General features: G+C 42.0%; 1 protein-coding gene across 1 annotated transcript in view; it reads right to left on the bottom strand.

Moving 5' to 3' along the window:
• The window catches only part of LOC126355756 (39S ribosomal protein L52, mitochondrial), a 46,704-nt gene that overhangs the window by 11,993 nt on the left and 11,868 nt on the right, over positions 1 to 22,843 (bottom strand). Inside the window, exon 3 of the mRNA XM_050006148.1 lies at positions 300 to 432. Within this exon, the coding sequence (XP_049862105.1) occupies positions 300 to 432 (133 nt within the window). The remainder of the gene's footprint in view (positions 1 to 299; positions 433 to 22,843) is intronic.

The raw sequence follows: 22,843 nt of genomic DNA, 5'->3' as shown, positions 1-22,843 counted from the left end.
CTTTCAGGCAACTGCCAGTGACAGATTTGGGATTCAGCCTCTCAGAAAATTGACTGAACAAGCAGAAGATCATTTCACAGCCGTCACCTACAAGGAAGTGATGTCCAATTAAGGCACTAACACACACTGCGATCTTCTAGTAACCTGCACAGCTACACTGTTTGAAACTTGTAGCCCGGTGGAGCGGCTTCTTTTGCCAGAACTGATATTCAGATTTTATTGTTGTAAAAACTCTGTTTCTGGATTGTGAGGATGGAAGCAAGTTCTCTAAAATAGACTAAGCCTATACTTTTACTTACCGCATATTCCCGCTGTTTAAGTAGTCGCTTCTTCTGCCTTACACCCAATGGAGTTGTTCTTCCATCAAGAAATGTGTAGTCGGGAGAGTTGATTAATGAAAGCTCTTTATTTGGATTTTCAGGTAATCCATTTCTGAAAGCAAAATAGAATGTTTCCACCTTATTCAGAACTTCAGTGTGGCAACTGAGAAACGGTACTAACATAAACACAGCATGGATGTGCATTTAGCTACAAAACTATACAATGGGGTGTAAAATTTAATAGGTACGTCTAAGCTTCAAATGAAAAGAAGTATCACTAGAACCATTCTTTCCATCTATGTTATTTTGTTTGGTTGAAAACATGAATGTAACATACAATATAATGCAACCAAGTTATGACTGCACTGTCAGTCGCATGGAAATAAAAATGTTACCAAGACAGAAATATATGTTTAAAGGAAAAACTCATGGTTAGAAATAAAATATACAATTTCTCAATATATCACTATTTATATACATTAAAAAATCTGCAGTTCAGTTATTAGGATTGATCTAGAACAGAATTGAGTTATTTGTTATCTGAGAAGCCAATACACAATGAAAGCTCATGTATTAGGTAACAGAGTGATTTGAAAAGAAATGTCAAAATTCAGAGCAAGTATCTATGCAAGCTATTGTCCTATCAGTAGAAAATCAAAATGGACAAACAGAAGAAAACTGTGAAACAGAAAGCAGGAACTATGGAAAATGTAGGTCAAGGCCATCAAATGAATGCCAGATCAGGAACCAATACTGGGACAAGAAGAAGTGAAAAAAGGAAGGGGACAATACTGGGGTATGTGATGGACGTCAAAATTATCAGATATCATGGTGTGTCAGACAAAAAACTGTTGTATATACAAGTCTTATTTCAACAGCTCCTGAAGGCAATAAAAACAAACACTGACATCCTGAAATCACAATTAGGATATACTGTAAATACTGCGTAGATTAGATTAGAAAGTTGAACCATTAAAAATACGAGGGCTGTTCAATAAAGAATGATCATAATTTTTTATGGTCATAATTTCTCACACTAAAATTTAATCTTTTGAATTTCTGTTAGCTTAATGTGCAACAAACACACCATAATGGTTTCATTGTTGGGACTCCTGGTTCCCACCTGCGAGAGGCAGGCAAGGTGAGAAATGTTCAGTATCACTTACCACTGCAATGGAGGTAACACGCAAGGAACAATATGTGGCTTTGAAATTCTGCTTTTGTCTCAACAAATCTTCCACTGAGGTCCATACAATGATACAGGAAGCCTATGAGGAGTCTACTTTTCCCTACAGCACAGCTCGAAGGTGGTTTAAAATGTTTAAAGAGGAGAGACAATCAATTTCAAAGGAAGGTAGACATGGTGCTCCAGTTACTGCTCTTATGGAAGAAAACATCAACACTGCTGCTGTCATTGTGAGAGAGGATCGACGACTTACCTTAAGATCACATTCTGAAATATTGAACATTTCACTGGGTGCCACACATTGGAGACAGAAAAATCACACGACACGTGTTTGTGAGCGATGGGTTCCAAACCTGTTGATTCCTGAACAAAAGGACATTCGTGTGCAGGTCTGCATGCAGTTAAAGTTGATGTTAGAGGGAGATGCAGAGTTTCTTTCAAATGTAACCACTGCTGAAGAAACTTGGCTACATCATTTTGATCCTGAGAGCAAACAGCGAAGCTCAGTATGGAAATCCCCTTACCACCAATCCTCAAAAAAATAAAAGTGGTTGCTTCTGCTGGGAAAGTTATGGTCACCTCATTCTTTGATATTCATGAAATGGTTTATCAGCATGCTGTCTTGCACACACATCAGTAACTGGACAATATGACAGGGAGTCCTGAAAACATTGCAAGTCCATATCAGGTGCAAAAGACAACATTTCCATAAAGCAGGTTAGATGCTACACCACGATAATGCACAGCTGCATATTGCCGATGTTGTTGCTGAATATCTTGCAAAAATCAATGTGAAGTGCATCCCTCACCCTCCCTATAATCTGGATTTAGCCCCATGTTACTTTTCTTCTATTCCCTAACATGAAAAAATGCCTTCATGGGAGGCATTATCAATCATAAGAAGCAGTGCTGAAGGTTGCAGAGGCGATTTTGAAGGACCTCTCAAAAAATGGTTTCGAGCATGTATTTGAAGGCTGGCAGAAATGCTTGGACAAGTGCATCACATTCATGGGAGACTACTTTGAGAAGGACCATCAAAATTATGAGGACTAGTAAAGGACTCTTCTCAAAAAAGAAATTATGATCATTCTTTATTGAACAGCCCTCATAGTTCTAACAAAGTCCATAAAAAAGGATCAAGAATCTTTATAGGAAGACCTAATGCAGTAACTGAAAACAGGCCTAGATTCCTAGAAAGCAACCAATAAATCTTTAAAAGAGAGTCTTAGAGCCTTGAAAGCTACTTAGGATTCAAAATAGCACCAGGTCAGAACGAAAGAAATTAAAACACTCAAAAGTGAATTTACGGAATGTATTGATGCTTCTGTGGATGAACTGCAATATCAAATAAACAAAGTAGGATGCAAATGCCAATTCGGAAATTAGTGAATAAGGAAGTAAACAAAACAGAGTAAAATATTAGTCAAAAAGTAGACAAAAGAAATAGCAAATGCACTTTTAAGAATTCTTGGGGGACAGAAGGCACTCATGAGAGTCATTAAACGAATATTGTGTAAGTATTTGAGTATGTGGATAGGCTACTTCATATACCATTGTCACTTCCTCCCCTTGGTAAGTCACCATGTGAGTTCATATTTCTGTTCAACATTACCCTCCTGGTCTTTTCAAGAGATATATGAACGAAGAAGCAATTATTGGTTGACTTTCTAGGAATGCATGTATTCAGAATTTCAACAGTAAATGCACTATGAGGCACAATACCCTTGTGGCGTCTGGTAATGGAGCTGTATAAGCATCTCTGTGACACTTTCATGCTTTTTACACAAATCTGGGATTAAATGCACTGTTCTTTTTTGGCTCTTCTTTCATTCCTCTATCAATACTACCTTTTAATGCTCCCAGATGGAGAAGTAATACTCAAGTATCACTTGAATGAGGGTTTTCTAAGCTACCTTCTTTTTGGGTGGACTATACTTCCTAAGGATTCTTCCAATGAATCTCAGTGACAACTGCCTTTCCAACTATCAGTTTTTTCTTGTTTTTCCATCCATATCACAAGTGTATTATCCCCGTAGTCATGCACACAGATAAACATTTATTCGTACAAAATGTTTATATGTGAGCGTAGCTCCAAAAAAATGCACAAACTAAAAATAAATAAGGTGTCTCACAAGATGAAATGTAGGCAATGATTAAAGAAAATGCATGGGGGGAAGTAGGAGGTCAACAATGAAATGTTAGTAAGTGATGTGACATCTTCTCTTCAGTGACGACAGAAAAGAATAACAGAATGTGAAGTAAAAATCGATTAGAAGAAGAGAAAAAAGTGGTAAGTGGACAGAACAATGCAAATAAAGCACAATACCAAACACAAACGAAATGGGGGAGACGGAAAACACCGAGAAAAAAATAGAGGGAGGGGGGGAGGTGAAAGAAAGAAAGGAGAGCCATTTTCAGAGGTGAAGAATAAATGAGAAAATTAATAAAAGCAAAATAAGATTAAATTTTAAAAAACCATGAAGTATGTTAAAGAGAGGCAGAGGAGAGATTAGGGTACTAATGTTCACCATGAAGGCATAATGAAAGGATATGCTAGTAAGCAAGATCCCATGTCCAGAGTTTAGGGAAACTGCTCTCCTGTACTTCAAAGTTACAGCAGTCACAAATTTTCAAATTGTGTCTCTCAGGATACACTATTACACATATGCACAATGTATACTCAATTAACTGTTTGCAGTTTTATTTGAAAGTCATAAGCAGAGCAAATAGTGATTACTTATTGAAAGTCCCATAAGAGTACTTTGTCAATATCCTGGCTTTACAGGAAACACACACCAGCCACATTTGTCAATAACATCTTGGACTACTATGTCATATATGCACCATCAGATTCATTAGACTTCTTTTCAACATCCATACAAATTCAGATTGATGTAATCACAAATTTTTATAAACCCCCCCCCCCCCAGATGTAAGGTGGCCAGAAGCTTTCCAACTAGTACCTAATCAATACTTGGAGGCTACCATGTAATTGATGAATGTGGAGTTAAATTTTCAGAATAGGCAGATATAAATAAATATAAGGCTTGTATATTATGCTAAAGACACAGCTACATTTCACTCACCTTGTTGCAAACAGGACTAACCACATGGTCTCTATTTCACTTCTTCCTGTTGGGTGTTACCATCTTCACAAATTCAGGGGTGAATATGAATGACTTCCCTCAAAGCCAACACAGAACTGTTATTTACAGGATTGAAGTACAGATTCCAATTGTATAGTCTGCTGCTGAGCCTCAATAGAATTTCAAAAAGCCAACTGAGAGACCTATAATAAATACACTGATAATAATAAGAGATGGCTTATGCCAGTTCTAGAGAACCGTAGAAGATTTTGTAGCCTAACTAAAGCAGCAGCCAAGAGAAATACTCAATGAACAATCTATAAAGATTAATAATCAGAATGGAACAAAGACACAAGTAGATTCGCTGCTAAATTTAAAGACAACAATTCCCACGAAACAACCTTAAAACTTCTGGAATGCTGGACCATGCCAAGAAATATAAACATGTGGAAACTTTCAATAGTATGAATTTAACCCATTTCAGTGAGAAAGCTAGTCTCTCAGTCATGAACTGGTCTCTTCACCAATGTTATCAAAGAAGTGTACAGCAGTTAATGTTGAATGCATAGCAAACACCCCTGTCCCAACTTTCAGAACAACAACAGCTAAGAAATTCAGCATAAGGATCAAAAGTAAACTGCAGTCATCTTCATACGGCAAAAGAAGCAACTTATTGAAGAAATTACACTCACTATCACTTACTCCTGCAAGTGCAAGAAAGCTTAAACAGTGTCCACACTTGAAAGGTTGCAGGCTTTGATGGGATGTGACCATAACTACTTAAATGTTGTGGATTTGCCACTAAACCCTGGACTGCTTTCTTTTACAGATGCATGTTGGGAGTCAGATAGATTAATGCCAGTCTTCAAGAACACTAAGATCTCTCACAAGTTATAGACTAACTGCACTACTGTGTCACATACAGATTAATGGAACTACTGATTCTAAACATAGTAACAATGATAATTAAAGTACTAATCACAGACCAGTAAGCTGGATTCTGCCAAATACAATTGCCATGACCAGGTCCCCTCCTTAATCATCTATTTGTAAACTTGTTTTGAGAAGAAAGAAAAAATTGTGTGTGTCTTCTTAAATTTGTTCTCAGTGCACAGCACACTACGGAAAGAGGGCCTTTAACTAAACTGAGCAACACAGCTGCCAGGATACAGGCCACCTCATTATTTGGCAATATGCTGAATGCCTGCCTGTCCCACATGCAGAGTAAATTTCATGAACTGGACAATAAACAGCCTCAAAGTTCAGTTCTCTCTTTTACTTTTTCAACTTATGTACTCACACAGTTGTCAGAAAAAGTGTCACAAGCTTACATATGTCTCAGAGCCAAAACAAACTATGTTTGACAACCTGTGTGTAATGGATAAGTATTTCAGTAGGCGGATGTTCAAACCAAAACCTCCAAGAGTCAGAAGCTCCAGCATTCCACTTGAGCAACAGATATGCAAACTGCTGTCTGCAGCTGATATAGTAATGATGTATAACATCACAACAGCACTTCAAAGTGTCTCAGGGCCACTTTCCTTAGTTCATTTACCTAAAGACACCAGGTGTAAAAGTGAAAAGCTGTCATAATTTATTTCAAAGTCTAACTGGAACTTCATGGGTAGCTGATGCATATACTCTGAGAATGACAGCACTGGCCTTAGCTTTTTCATCTGTACTGTTCAACCAAATCCCTCAATATTTCCCACACCCACCTAATGGATGTTCAGCTCACAAGCAGTGCACATTTTATCTGGTGTGCTTCTGCCTAGATGACAGTTTCATACCTCCCAATGCTGAGCAATATCACACAGGAAGAAACAAGCTTTCATTCAATTATGGACAATGAAGTGGCTGCCAGACGCTCACTTGCATCAGCGATTGTCTCATAACTAGGCCACCTCTGCTGACAACTGCAGGAGTAATTGACTTCAAGTAGGCAGGGACCTTAGCTCCATCAGCTTCTGATTATAATCGTATCAAACATGTTAAGAAGAAGTTTGACTTCTTTTTATATTGGGTAACTAAAAAAGGCCAGCCAGACATCATACCTTCATTGGATATCTTCACCAGTAGTGATACCTGGATGCACAGTGACCAATATCCATGTGATGTGTTGCTGTCACAAGTGGTGTCAGAGGTCGGATGTCAGCAGTGTCATTCTGTTGACAGCCGTGTCAATGGCTGATCAGTGCCTGGTCACCATAGAACAAAATTTGATAACAGGAAGGATGACAGTTTCTTCAGCAGTAACCAAGCACTTGACTTCACTGCATTCTAATGCGTAAGTGATATCTTAAGCATATTGTAATGACTTGTGGAATCCTTATTTTCTCTGTTCGGGCTTTCGTGTGTATCTGTTTTCCTATCTAAAATAGTTTACTATGGCAAGAATGCCATCGGGTACTGCAGGTGAGATGGTGACTACCCACAACATAGTTCAACATTTATTGGTTGAGGATGTACATATGTGAGCAGATAATCTTGCTACACATAAAGAGTTAGAAAGATTAAGACAAGAGACAAGAGTGAAGTGTGGAAGTTTGTGCTCTGTTGTGAGAAGACAAGGCCATAGCTTACACAAACCACAATAGCAATTTCAGCAGCTATTATTTGGTGATCATATTCAACAAGCTGACTAGCAATGTGAATAACCTCATCAGTCAAGCTGGTCCTCGGATGATGGTAAGCTGCATTCTCAAGTGTTACTGGGCCTCATAAAAACTGTTTGTGCCATGCATACATTTGAGTCTTTCTCAGGGTATTGTCCCTGAACTGTGTTGCAGGTTTTTTCAAAATTTTGAATGGTTTAACATCATCTGCTGTATGAAACTTGATTATAGTTCATTGTGCAATAGATGATGGTAGCTCCTGCTCTGACATTACAATTCTGACTAAATAAACAAGAAAATGTTCTAGCTGTGGAGAATAATAATTGAAAACAAAAGCAACAATAAACAAAGATCACACAATTCTCCATTTACAAAATGGCACACAAAAGAAAAACTCTTATTTATATTTGATTCATCCTCATACATTTTGTGTGGTGGTTAGTTAAACTGGAAATAAGGAGTTTGGTTTCAGTGGTTTGGGCACCAGGGAATATTGTATGTGCAGAGAAGGGATATTTTTGTTCCTTTTGCATTTATTCCAGTTATAAGACCATGTTTTTACATCACATTGTTTATTTCAGTGTATAACAACTATCTTCGGAACTGAGTACAAAAAAAATTTAATACCCAAATCTGAAGAGTGTCATCATAGAGTGTAATTAATAATTTGATGCAAGATATTGTGGTCTGTAACTGGAATAAATATGAAATAACCATTCCTGGATCACTGTGAATTTTTACTGTGAACAAATAGCAACTCATAAAAAAATGGAAGCCTTGTGGTGCTTTTTAGAGCAGCTAAATTTAGCACAACAAAGGAGAAACCACAACATGATGTACAGGCAGCAAATTGGAGGTAGTGGACTTAGACAGAGGAATGGATCATGGAACCCTGAGCCAGGACAACTGGCAATTGAGAAGCATGGAAAGAAAAAGTGTTCCATATAAGAGTCACTGATGGACAAGAAATCATGAAGTTATTAGAGGAGTTATGTAACCCTCCCACACCATTAACAGCCAATCCAGGTATGCCACAACGGATTCCCACTGGAAATAAATTATCCACATATCAGAGATAGTATCCGATTCTGCACTTCCTCCAGCCAGTCATGGAAAAATTCTTAGACCAACAGCTCAATTATGTAATCACAGAAGAGAATACGAACACTTTGGAGCCTCTCAAGTGCAGATGGAAGCTGACCAGTGCTACTGGTTTATGATGGCCTTGGGAGGTGGATGCTATTAGTTAGAAGTATCACAAGAGGATTGACTCAAGTCCTTGTTTACTGTTCCCTAGTGGCATCAACAGAACCACAAAACACCATTTGGATTAAAGAACATACCAGTGACACCTTTGCATCAGCTGAATGGCATTCTAAGATGCCTAAAATCAAGGCAGAACATGGTGTACTTGTATGAAATCATTTCATTTTTGAGTGATGTTGAGAATATGTGGTGCAACCACAAAATATGAGTCAACTGAAAATAGTGTGCTTGACAATGAATAGGGAAAAATAGCATTTTGCACTACTAAGTCCACTATTCACGTCATACCTGTATTACTGGGCAAGGTAGTGTGCAAATGGAATCTTGGCTTGTGGTGATATCCATACATGAAACATCAGTGTTCTGCCCCTATTATAGAAAAAAATTGCAGTTCTTGTTAGCAGTGCCAAACTACTATCAGAAATCAGTGCCTGTCTTTGTGGGAATAGTGATATCCTTCACCTATCTTCTTAAAAAAGAGGGGATGAGTTCTACTGGACCTTGAAGTGAGAAGAAGCCCTGAGTATTGAAGGACTTGACCTGTGATCCTAACCAGAGTACTAAAATCTGATACCAGCAATCACATCCTAGAATGCATCCTCAGTCAAAAACCTGAGTGAACAGAACAGAGCACCCAATAGCTGATGGCTCCAAGTAAGTTGACGAAAGAACCCAAAATAATTATGCTACAATGGAAAGAGAGACATTAAGTTACCCTATGGCATCACCTAATTATGTTGTTACATATATAGCAAACTTTTTAAGGTGGGGAATGATCATGCCACATTAAAACAACTTCTAGGTCTAAAAGACTCAACCAGCTGATTTTCTTACTGGATGTTATGCCTTAGTGAATTTGAATATGAAGCTACGCACTGCACTGGCAGAACACACAGTAATGCCAATGGATTGAGTTGCAAGGTTAACAAAACAGAATGTGTGAGCATCTATGCTGATGAATGGCAAGCAGTAAAGAGTGCCAAAACACTGTTAGCAATTTTCTATTCAACAGCAGTTCTGTGCTTGCAACGAGATTGTGTATCTAGAGCAGTCATTGTACTGTCCTGCCAGCCAGTTTGTGCAATCAAGTGTTGAGCCCATGGGACAATACTTGTGGGGCATGAAGGGTAGAATGTTATGGACCAATGGATTGTGGAAAATTATTGTTGAAGTAGCCATAAACAAAAATTTGAGCAATACAAAGGAACTGGTTCAAATGGCTCTGAGCACTGGGACTTAACATCAGTCCCCTAGAATTTAGAACTACTTAAACCTAACTAACCTAAGGACAACACACACATCCATGCCCGAAGCAGGATTCGAACCTGCGACCGTAGCAATCGTGCAGTTCCAGGCTGAAGCGCCTAGAACCACTCGGCCACTCCAGCCGGCTACAAAGGAACTGATTGCCTTGTATGCAAAGAGCCGGGTCCAGCTTGAGTGAGCACCTTTTCTAAGGTCCAAGATGATTGGTTCAGATACAATCATGCCCTCTGAGTGAACACCACCACGAAATCGCTTTGTCCTTCAATTACTGACCATTTCTCGCAGTAGCCTATGATGGTTACCAACTGGCTGTTTAAATTTGGTACACCTGAGTCACCTATAACAGGCCAAGGACCTAACTTATTGTCAGAATTTATGAAGCAGTTGTGCTGACTCCTGCAATCCAGAAATTATCTACTAGTGAGCTGCAGCAGCGAATGGAAGAGCCAAGTGGGTTCGCGGAATGATAGGCAGAATGTTAAGCCGCTAAGTAAACAGTTACCACAATTATTTGTTCAAGTTGTTGCCGTATGTTGTAACAACATTAACCCCAAAGTTCATGAAAGGACGGAACTCACTTTACGAAGTAGTGCACAGGAAACAAATACCATTTTCTGACTATGACAAACTACCCCCAAGGGAATATATTTCATCCAGGCAAGAAACGCTCTCGTCTTCTGAGGCAGTGTTACCATCTTCAGGAAAAAGCATTCCACCTGCTTAAAATTTTGCAAAAAGATGAAGAGCAGTTCAAAGATCAACCAAGAAGGCAAACATTAAGGCTTTAGAGCAATGGGTGGGAACAATGTGGAGTAAGCTCACACTACCAAAATTTCACATTTGCCCATGGATGACGCTAATAAATATATTTGTTACTAAGTGCAAGATACATAAATTTATTACAAGGCGTAAGGGTCCGTATGAAGTAGATGAAATGACATCATTTGTAAATAAGAAACTTTAGCAATATATTGTGTATGTACAGCACGTCTGGCCATCTAGGGGTGCTCAGAAAGCGTTTCAGCTGCGACAAGCAGCTATAGTAAAGAAAAGGTAACTTGTTGTCTCCCCCCCCCCCCCCCCCCCTCGCATAGGAATCACCAACCTGGAAATGGATTACATGCAGCCGGGACTTGAGTCTTCACACCACTCACATGCCTTGAAGTCCAATATGAGTGATGTGTGTTTCACCCCTTTGTGGTCATGTTGGGAACACTGAATCAATATGTGCTAATACATACAGAATACCCTGTTCATAGCACAAAATACAAGACAGGAAAGTTCATACAGTGATGACAGCTTCTGAGCTTGTTTAATGCCATTCAAATTGTATCACATTATACCTCTCGAAGCTAATTCATAGCACAACAGGGAATGCATGCATATTAACACAGGTGATGAGGATAAGAGTAGTAATAACTTCCTAAACAGTATGAATACTTTCAGCTTGGCACAAATGACAAACACGGCCGTGAGGGTGTCAAAAATTTCAGCTTCAATTTTAGACCATTTACTTACAGATACTGACAGGAAAAATTGTAGAGCATTTATAATAGATCTTAGCATTATGGATCATTACTGCAAGATAATGAAGCTAAAGATAAGCTTGGTAAAGTTTACAAAACTGCAAGCCTATAGAAGTATTTTTTTTTTTTTTTTTTGGTACATAAGATATGTATTTGTCATAGGGCATTGGCAAATCAAACCTGGGATGAAATGTACATGGTAAACAATGCATGTAACACAGTCATCCTGTAATGGCTGATATTGTACTTCTCCAACACCTGATACTCTGCTGTGCACTAAGGTCTCTACATTCTGCACATTATTTAAATCAATTTTTGAGAAGACATTTCCACAACTAGCTGCTTCTCTCTTGACGTGGTTCAGTTTTGGAACACAGCCTGCAACCAGTTTACATTAAGAAGCGGTAACATTTTTTGCAAGACCAGAATATCATTTTGCAGGACAATGCTTGGGCATATATGGCACAATTGTGACTGATTTGTTCAATTAAAGGGGTTGAGAAGTGCTGTACCTACCACCATACTCCCTGAACTTCAGCCCTTGTGAATTCAGCATGATCCCTAAACTCAAGGAAGCCCTCCACAGCATTCAGTTCAGAACTGTTACAGAGATTCATCAGGCAACAGACTAGGGCTGCTAAGGGTATCCTATGACTTTCATATTTCTGGCAACAGGTGTATACTTTGACAGAAAAACTTTAAAAATGTATCTATTTTTTATAAGTTGTAAATAAACATTTACCACTATTAACATTCCAGCCATCGTAACTGAATTAATCAAGAAAGAGAAACTAATAAATTACATGAATAAATACAACCTTTTTACAGAAGCACAGCAGAGTTTCAAGTGTGGGAGAAGTACAATATCAGCCATTACAGGATGACTGTGTTACATGCATTTTCTTGGGCTTGTCCACAGCTGTTGACATTTTTGACCACAAAATACTATGAAGCAAACTAGAAGTGCTAAGCTTAAGAAGAATAGCAAATGACAATTCCAGTCTTATTTAGAAAACAGGGTGCAAAAGTTGGAGGTAGTTTTCACATCTGCTGAATATAAATTTTTAGTACAACAATTGTCACACGTGAAACATATAAACACAGGTGTTACTCAGTGTAGTGCATCGGGTTGAATTCTCTTCTTAATCTATATCAATGATTTTCCAGACATTAAAAGACATGGAGAAAAAGTTCTATTTTCCGATTTCAGAAACGATATACTCACTGATAAAACACCAGAACTCCTGTTACAGAAAGCAAATGAAGGATGTTTATGAATGGGAAGTACATAGTAGATTAACCTTAAACATAAAGAAAGCAAACAGTATGCACTTCGGCATAAAGAGGTGAAAAACTCCGTCACATTAAGCACAGATGAGAAATATATATACAAGCAACAAACACAAAGTTTTTAGGGATGGTAAAAGAAAAATACTGACGTCAGCTGCATTAGGACACAGAAATATTTCAGTGGTGACAAGTGAAAATTTGTACTGGACTGGGACTCAAACCTGGATTGATGGTCACCTTAACCACTTCAACTATCCGAGCATGCTTCATGTCCAGCTCGAATTCTCAACTTGACACACACTATTTCCATTGTGCATCCCTGCCGCCCCGGTTTTTAGGGACAAATTCTGATTGTCAGCTAACATGGAATGAACACACAAAGATACTGTCAAAAAGAATGCCACAGCATGTTATGCTCTTAGGTGTTAGTGTCAGTTGGTAGCACTCTTGTAACGTCTTGTGACAACATACTCTGCCTACGTACACTCAATTCTTAGCTATGGGCTTACTTTCTGTGGATGAAGCCAAAAAATATGGACACAGTTTTCCAACTGCAGAAAAAGGCCCCAAAAATAATAACTGGATGTAATATTTGGGCTCATTGTAAAGAACTATTTAAAAAATTGGGCATCCTTACTGCACCAAGTGAGTACATACATCAATCTGCACTGAATCAGGGAAAACATTACTAAATCCTTCACTAATAGTTCTACACATAATCACAGAACAACAACCAGTTTTTAAACACATTTTCCCAGGAGAAACAAACAAAAAACACAAAACAGCTTCCCTCGTCAGGAGATAAAATTGTATAATAAAAATTGTCAAATGAAATGAAAAAGGTTACTAAAATACACCTGTTTAAAAAGGCAGTTCAACCATTCTCCATAAATAATGTGTCGCACACAATTTTAGTTTACTTAGCTGACTTAGAGCAGTGGATAGTAATGAAAGGTGATAGCTACACCACCTTGTCGCATTTTAATACATTGTTTACTATTTTCATAAAGAAATTATGTGTCAGGGTCTAAAATGCTTGATCGTAAGATTTCCTGACTTCAGTCATTCAGGTGTACTGAGGTTCATAGTAGAACATGGTATATGAGTACTGGCTGCCAGTTTCAGCCAGCACAAGTACAACAGTAGTGGTAGAGCTGTGAGTTCTGTGCTACCTAATGTCAATAGCAGGCTGGATGGCTCTGACATACCTAAGTCTGATGGTCTTTCTGCAAGAAATAAACTTAGCTCACATGTCCCAGCATAGTATGTATGAGATTTAAGCAACACCATATAACTGCATAAGTTCTGCAGATGTTATCACCATATGAGATTTTCTGTCTCGGGCTACGAGTCAAGTATGTGGTGTGCACATATTTGTGCAGTGTTCCATACAATGCCTGGCAAGAGTGTTCATGTAGTATTCACATTAGCATTCTAGACAGGCAAGCAGTATCCGGATCCAGACCCACAGTCACATGCCGTTCATTTCCATAACTACAGTTAGTATGTCACAGAAAATTTATTTTCTAACATTGCAAGAAACTACAGGGACCAATAAGTTCCTTTGTATATATAAGGAATTGTTCCTGAGGCAGTGATAGGACTACTTTCAACCTGTCAACATAATGGATTACTTCTTGCAGCAGAGAAATCTGCATTGGACACACAGCCTGCTGCATGTAATGCCTTCTAGATTTTGGGCCAGTTGAGCCTCCAGGTGCTACTTATTACAGGTGAGGGATGCTGATGTGGATGTACTGTTAGGACGGCCTATCATCTACCCAGTAGGTGAAAGGGGGTTTGGAAAATTTTTCTCCAGTGACGACACCAGATTAATACTACAGCATCACAAGGATGGTAGGTGCCAGCAGCCAGACCCTAAAAGCAAACACCAGCACAACTTCAGTAAAGGTGGTTGTTATCTTTCTTATCAAAAGTTGGTGGAGTTAAGGTCCTTGTCACATTGGAGCCAGGTATTCATTCCCCACATTATAAGTTGATAGCAGCTGTGACAGAGAGGGCAGTGGCACTGACATAGCAGAAGTTCATGCAGATGGCATGCCCAGGAATCAAAGTGGTGGTTGTTGCTGATCACATGACAGTTCCCACACCATCTTTCATGCAAGATGATGCCAGGCAGCTGCTTCCACAAGAACAAAAAACAACCATATCTCTCCCCAATATGCAATATAACTCAACAACATTCTACAATCCAACTGAAATCTTATCAATCACCCTGGTGAACCACTATGAGCCTATTCACCAATGCTTTCAATGAAACTGTAGTGATCATCTCCACCTCAGTAATTGTTTTTGCAAGTCAGACATCAGATACTACTCTTCCAAATTTCAATGCTCCTTGTGCCATATGGCACAAACTGAACTACATGAGATTTGGTTAACAAGAACTGCTGCTATGTTCCTTTTGCCTATTTTTTCTTATTGTAATTGTTACTGCACATGTTGTAATTGCTACTGTGCCAGAACTGTGCTGAGACTGACACACTTCATCAAATGCTAAATATAGGAAACATGGTGCTGGCTTGAGTCATATTGTACAGAATACTCAACGACTGGGTATTAGACAAAGATAACCTTATTTCAGAGCAAGATTTGGGAATGTTGTAGCTCTGGAAGAGTAATCTAATGAGGTGTTCAAGGCCTGAGTGGCACTGGATAATGAAGTAAGTGCTTCCAATTTTCTGGTAACCAGAGCTATGGTGACTGAAATGAGGGCGCATATTCGATCCAAGATATCCATGTGTGTGCCAGATGAAGGAGAAGAAAGCTGGTAGAGAGTAGTGGTATAGCTATTGAAAAATTTTCTGTTGGAGCAAATACATTTACCACAGACATCTAAGCAGTACAGCAGGGAGTGTTTAGTGCGGAAGTGGTGGAAACTGTAGAAGCGGAGACATCACTGCTTGTCGGTAGGTCTAAAGTGGACCAGTTCTCAATAAGCTGCATGGCAGCAACTTTTATCTTTGACAAGATACTCCAGGTGATATGTTGGAGCTACTGGTCTACCAGAGCTGAGATATGATCTGTTGAGACTATGTACCCTTCCAGAAGGGGGAGGTAGAATAGTTGTTTCTGTGTATTCTATATAATAGACAGAAAGCACACATGTGCAAATCAGAAAGAGTAAGTTGTTCTGTGGAGAGATACGTCACACCTGTTGGGGGTTTAGAGTTTATGATCTCCTGCAGTTCTCTGTGTGTAAAAGGAAATGTGCTCTTTAGAAACAGCTTTATATCACAAAACCCCTATGCGACTATCAAGGAGCATGGTAAGAAAATCTATATCCACAGGGATGATTATGATATACTAGTCTACCCTCTGATCATTTATGGCTTTTGAGTCACCTAGACTAATGGTTATGGTGTTAATGGATATTTTGAGAAGATGACTTTGGGGACGAGGGGGGAGGATTATTTGGGGTTCACAGTCTGAACTGTTCCTCGTTCTGTCGATGGTCTCACTGTTGCTTATGGGTTAGAACTGAGTAGTAAATTGCTATTTCCAGTTTTTGTATCTGTACAGGTGTCACAATGCTGGGAAACTGTCCTATCAGCATAAATGTCACTATACTAGCTGACAGCAGGTATGCAATCTGGGAGTCAGGGAACTGGATCTTGCAAGTGGAAAGAAAAAAAAGAAAACACAATGTGTTGGCCAGTGTACGGAGGAGCAGAGAATGCGAACACTGCATACAGACAGGCACATAGAAAAGCACAAGACACAAACATCAGGAATAACCAAAATGACGCACATGAACCCAAGGGCATGGTGTGATGCAAAAGGCCAGGTCTGTGTTAACCACCTCAGCATAAGAACGACTGGCCTAGCCTGTTACTGCTGGCAAGAAAACACTTGTGTCAGTGGTTCTGTCTATACAATACTCTTTGTTCATTGTCTATGATAGCTTTCTGCATTACTCTGTCTCAAGACCCATGCCATCTCACCTGTTGCCTTAGCTATATCCCCCAGAAGATGCCACTAGGACCTAAAATGGCCTGATTTCTGCACACAACCTTTGTCGCAAAACCAGAGAGGACATGAGATTCCCTGGTAGTGGGTCGAGCACCAAAGTAGGCACTGATGACCTGATTTTGGTGGAATGACAGAAGAGTTCAGAAGCTGGCATAACAGCAGGTCCACCTGATCCAGTAGGGGTGAGGACCCATTTACAGGCAGTAGGGAAGGAACAGCACAGGTTCCATCTCTATGAGCTCAGCATCAGGAGTCGCAAAAGCAACTGCTGTAAGTACCATATTCTGTGGGTGACAGTAGGTTGGTGGAGAGCATGGTGTTGACAGCAGCAGGAGTGGAAGCTGCAGCATTTGGAAGCCTCCTACTAGGAAAATGCCACATCTGACCCTATCGAAAGGCTGGTGTAGAGAGCAACAGGTCGCAAATGAAACTAATTTGAATGACGAGTCAGGAACTCCCGACTGACATTCATCACGAACATGTCGGCCATTATTGCCCAACAATACACTCGGCAGCCAGCCTTGTTTGCAGCAAAAAACTGGGCTCAAACAGCACCCCATGAGGGAAATACAGTAGGCCACTATACCAGACTGCACTCATTAACCAGCGCCACCTGCTGTGAGGCTAGGAAGTGAGACAGTGCATCATTGTAGGACAAGGCAGTCACAGACTTCAGCATTTGGGTCTTGATGGTTCGCACAAACCATTCTACTTCTGAATTAAATGGGGCAGTAGCCAGATGTTGGATGCAACTGTGAATGCAAAAATTCTCAAACTCCTGTGACACACATTGCCAACCATCATCAGAGATTAGGGTCTAGGAGGAGCCCTCAATGGCAAAAATGACAAACAACATACGAATAGTTGCTCACAATGTGGCAGATGATGGCTACATACAAGAAATTAGACAACGCATTTACTGCTAATAACATGCTTCCCAGGAAGGGACCTGTAAAGACAATGCAGCCTTCAATTCTTTCTTTTTCTTTATCATTTTTTTTTCTTTTTCTTTTTTTTTTTTTTTTTTTTTTTTGTGGTGCACAACTACAATGGTCATTAGTGCCCACACTAAGTTAGGAATGCACCGCACGGCACAAGGTGAAAAAAGCAACTAAAAGGGACAACACTATAAAAGACGTATTAACAGGCATAGGATTAAAAAAACAACAGCATAATCAAACGTCCTTAGACAGGTTTGTCAAGTTGATAAAACGAAGAATGCGAGCAGCAGCTCCTGGGTCATCCGCTAAAATGGCATCCAGAGTACATGGCAGGCCAAGATCAAGACGCAGTGTAGTAAAATTCGGACAGGACATTAAAATGTGGCAGACCGTCAGCAATTGCCCACATGGGCAGAACGGCGCCGGCGCAGCTGTCAGCAGATGGCGATGGCAGAACCGGCAGTGTCCAATTTGTAGCCGGGCCAAGGACATGAGGAGGACGTCCAAGCCGCGGGAAGAGGTTTCAAGGCCCAAAGCTTGTTGTTCGTAAGTGCAGCCCAATCGGCACGCCACAGCGATAAAATGCGCCAACAAATGACCCTGCTACAATCTGATGAAGGGACACAACAAGAAGCTGACCGAGGCTGGAGGACCGCAGCCCTGTCCGCGGCATCTGCAGCTTCATTCCCAGGGATACCGACATGGCCAGGAACCCACATAAAGCTAATTGGAGAACCGTCATCCACCAGCTGCTGAAGAGAGCGCTGGATCCGGTGCACGAAAGGGTGAACCGGATACGGATCACTGAGGCTCTGGATGATGCTCAGAGAATCGGAGCAGATGACATAAGCAGAATGTCGGTGGCGGCAGACGTAAAGAACAGCCTGGTAGAGGGCAAAGAGCTCAGCTGTGAAGACCGAACAATGGCCATGTAGCCGGTATTTGAAACTTTGTGCCCCGACAATAAAAGAACACCCGACCCCGTCATTGGTCTTATAAATGAAGGTCATATAAATGACAAAATGGGAGTGGTATACCAAACTGGGGGTAACCTCCTTTGGGAGCAAGCTGAGGTCAAGGTGAACGCGAACCTGAGCCTGGAGCCAAGGTGGCATGTGGTGTTCTCGCCCACTCTAAAGGTTGCAGGGAGTGAAAAATCAAGGTGTTGAAGGAGGCAACGAAAGCAAAATCCAGGGGGTAGCAGAGCAGAGACATACAACCAGTATTGACGGTCGAGAGAGTCATCAATAAAGGAACGATACGACGGGTGGTCGGGAATTGACAGTAGCCAACAGGCATAACGACAAAGCAGTATATCGCACCGGTAGGCGAGTGGCAATTCACCGGCTTCAGCATGAAGACTCGACGGGACTAGTATAAAACGCTCTGATCACAAGACGTAAACCCCGATGTTGTATGGAGTTGAGGCGGCGTAAGATGGACGGCCGTGCAGAGGAGTATACGAAGCTCCCATAATCCAGCTTGGAGCGGACGATCGACCGATATAGGTGAAGTAGGACAGTTCGATCTGCTCTCCACTGAGAACATGGAGGACATTTAGAGAATGGGTACAACGGGCAGCCAAATATGACACATTGTGGAGACCAGCTAAGTTTCCTGTCAAATGTAAGAGCTAAAAATTTTATTGTCTCCACGAATGGAAGAGCAACAGGACCGAGTCGTAAGGACGGTGGGAGAAACTCTTTGTAGCGCCAGAAGTTAATACAGACCGTCTTCTCGGCAGAAAAACGGAAGCCATTGGCGACACTCCAGGAGTAAAGACGGTCAAGAGAACGCTGAACACAGTGCTCCAGTGAACATGTACGCTGCGCGCTGCAATAAGACGGTAAAATCGTCCATGAAAAGCGAGCCTGATACATCAGCTGAGAGGCAATCCATTATTGGATTGATCGCTATGGCGAAGAGAGTGATGCTCAAAACTGAGCTCTGTGGCACCCCATTCTCCTGGCGAAAGGTGTCTGACAGGACAGAACCCACACGTACCCAGAACTGTCGATCCATTAAAAAGGAACGAATAAAAAGAGGGAGGCGACCGCGAAGGCCCCATGTATGCATGGTGCGGAGAATGCCCGCCCTCCAACAAGTGTCGTAAGATTTCTCCAAATCAAAGAACACAGCCGCAGTCGGGCGCTTTCGCAAGAAGTCACTCATAATGAAGGCCGACAAGGTAAGCAGATGGTCAACAGCAGAGCGGCACCTACGAAATCCACATTGTACATTGGTAAGTAGGCGTCGAGATTCGAGCAGCCAAACCAAACGAGAGTTAACCATTCGCTCCATCACCTTACAGACGCAGCTGGTAAGCGAGATGGGTCGATAACTGGAAGGCAAGTGCTTGTCCTTCCCCAGCTTAGGAATCGGTACAACAATAGACTCGCGCCAGCATGCGGGAACATGTCCCTCAATCCAGATGCGATTATAAGTACGAAGAAGGAAACCTTTACCCGCAGGAGAAAGGTTGTTCAGCATCGGAATATGAATAAACCAGGCCCTGGAGCAGAGGACCGTGACCAGACAAGTGCATTTTCGAGTTCCCGCATGATGAATGGGGCATTGTAACTTTCACAATTCGAGGAGCAGAAGTTAGGTGGCTAGCCTCCTCTGCCTGTTTTTGGGGAAGGAAGGCAGGGTGGTAATGCGCGGAGCTTGAAACCTCTGCAAAAAAGTGGCCGAAGGCATTGGAGACAGGAGACATCCTCAGGGGCCACAAGGATGTCATTTGCGACCGTCAAGCCAGAAACTGGTGAGTGGACCTTAGTGGCAGATAGCCAGCGCAGGCCACCACAGACAACAGAAAAAGGAGTAAAACTGTTGAAGGTGCTTGTGAAAGCAGCTCAGATGGCTTTCTTTAATAATACGACGACATTGTGCACGGTAATCGTTCATAATTGATACAATTCGCCACTGTAGGGTGGCTTTTAAAGTGCGTAAAGCACGTCGACGAGCACGTAAAGCATCTCTACATGCTGCGGTCCGCCAGGGGACTGGTACGTGACGTGGAGAAGAAGTAGTGTGAGGGATGGAATATTCAGCAGCAGTGAGAATGGGTTCCGTGAGGTGTCCAACCTGACTATCGTAGCTTGTGAAGGTTTGATCCTGAAAGGTCGCCCTGGAAGAGAAAAGCCCCCAGTCTGCTTTGGAGATGTTCCAACTAGTTGAGCACAGAGAGGGGGTATGATGAAGGAGATGGATAACACACGGGAAGTGATCGCTCGAATATGTATCAGAAAGTGCATACCACTCAAACCAGCATGCAAGTTGGGTAGTACATATAGAGAGGTCTAAATGGGAATAGGTGTGAGATGTGTCCGAAAGAAAAGTAGGGGCACCAGTATTGAGGCAGACAAGATTGAGCTGGTTGAAAAGGTCTGCTAACAGGGAGCCCCTCGGACAGGATTCTGGAGAGCCCCAAAGAGGATGGTGGGCATTGAAGTCTCCAGTTAACAAAAATGGTGCAGGTAGCTGAGCAATAATTTGCATCATGTCTGCTCTGGTAACGGCAGACGACGATGGAGTGCAAACGGTACAAATGGAAAATGTAAAAGTGGGGAGAGTAATGCGGACGGCAACTGCCTGCAGGCCGGTGTGCAATGTGATGGGAACGTAGTAAATATCATCCCGGACCAGCAACATAACCCCTCCATGAGCCGGAATACCTGCCACAGGGGGTAGGTCAAAATGCAAAGAGGTGTAGTGTGCCAAGGCAATTTGATCGCATGGGAGTAGCTTCGTTTCCTGGAGGACTACGACGAGCGGACGGTGCAAGCGGAGCAGCAGCTTTAACTCTCTCGGTTGGAGCAAATGCTGCGAATATTCCAGTGAATAAGTGCCATCGTGAGAAGAAGAAGATGCAAGAAGGGGTCACCTCGAAGGCCGCTGAGGGCCTGGCTTCAAGAGAGTACTGCCGCCACTAGCAGTAGGCGGACAGTCATCGTACATTGGTTCTATAGGTTCATCGGCCATCTTGTTAAGATGGCCGGGAGGGGGAGCTTCCTCCGCTGGTGAACGGCCAGATGTTCGGCTACCAGCAGTACGGCCAGGCGAAACGGATGACGGCCTGGGGTGCCAACTGGTGGGTGGCGCAGGAGAAGAAATGCGCCATGGCGGAGAAGGAGAACTGTGCTTCCTATGAGCCTTCTTGGAAGGTCATTTTGTGGAAGTTTTGGTTGATGGCTGGGAGTTCGAGGTGCGTAGGAAGTCTGCACAGCACGGTTCCTTCTTGAAGGCCCGTGATCTGACTTCTGGGTCTTCGTGGTTGCAGAAGCTAATGAAGGTGCTTGTGCCTGAGAGGTGACGGTAGGAAGAGGAGACGTCGACTGGGCGATCTTAGCACTGGCCGAACGGACGACCGTAGTGCTGAAGGTCAGATCGCATGTCTGCGTCGCCACCTCCCTGGTAGTCCGAGGAGAGGCGAGGACAGTACTGTATTTCCCCGCTGGGAGCAGCATGGGCTTCCTACTTGCAATAGCTTGCGAGCAGCTGAGGTAGACACTTTCTCTTTGACTCGAATTTTCTGTATACATTGTTCTTCCTTGTAGATGGGACAGTCGCGGGTGGACGCTGCATGGTCACCCTGACAGTTCACACAACGAGAAGACAGAGGAGGACAGTCACCCTCATGGGCATCCCTGCCACAAGTGACACATTTAGCTGCATTGGAACAAGACTGGCGAGTGTGATTAAAATGATGACACTGGTAGCAGCGCTTAGGTGTCGGGACATAGGGGCGAACAGAAATAACCTCGTAGCCCGCTTTGATGCGCGACGGCAGCTGAATACTATCAAAGGTTAAGAAATGTGTCCGGGTCGGTACGAGGTCATTGTTGACCTTTTTCACGACCCTATGGACAGCCGTCACGCCCTACTCAGCGAGGAAAGACTGAATCTCCTCGTCAGTTAATCTGTCGAGTGATCTAGTATATACCACACCACGAGACGAATTCAAAGTGCGGTGAGCCTTCACCCGGACAGGGAACATGTACAGGAGTGTAGACCAAATCAGTTTTTGTGCCTGAAAGGTGCTCTCAGTTTCTAGTAACAAGGTACCATTACGCAACCTGGTGCAAGACTTGACCGATCCAGCTATGGCATCTATGCCTTTATGGATAACGAAAGGGTTGACAGAGGAAAAAGAAAAATCCTTTCAGTCCTCAGATCGAGAAACTACGAGGAACTGTGGGGCAGGCGGTAGTACTTCTGTCACTGGTGGCTGGTCAAGTTTCCGTTTGTGGACAGAAGTCGAGAGAGGAGAAGAGAAATCCATTGCGGAGGAATCCCCCACGATTGCCAGCATCTCTGATGGCACGCTCCTTCCTTGTGGGGACCCTCTCAGA

The sequence above is a fragment of the Schistocerca gregaria genome, chromosome 3 (genome assembly GCF_023897955.1).
Source record: "Schistocerca gregaria isolate iqSchGreg1 chromosome 3, iqSchGreg1.2, whole genome shotgun sequence".
NCBI classification, from domain to species: domain Eukaryota; kingdom Metazoa; phylum Arthropoda; class Insecta; order Orthoptera; family Acrididae; genus Schistocerca; species Schistocerca gregaria.
Note: the sequence above shows the minus strand (reverse complement) of the source record. Positions and strands in the feature narration are given on the sequence as shown.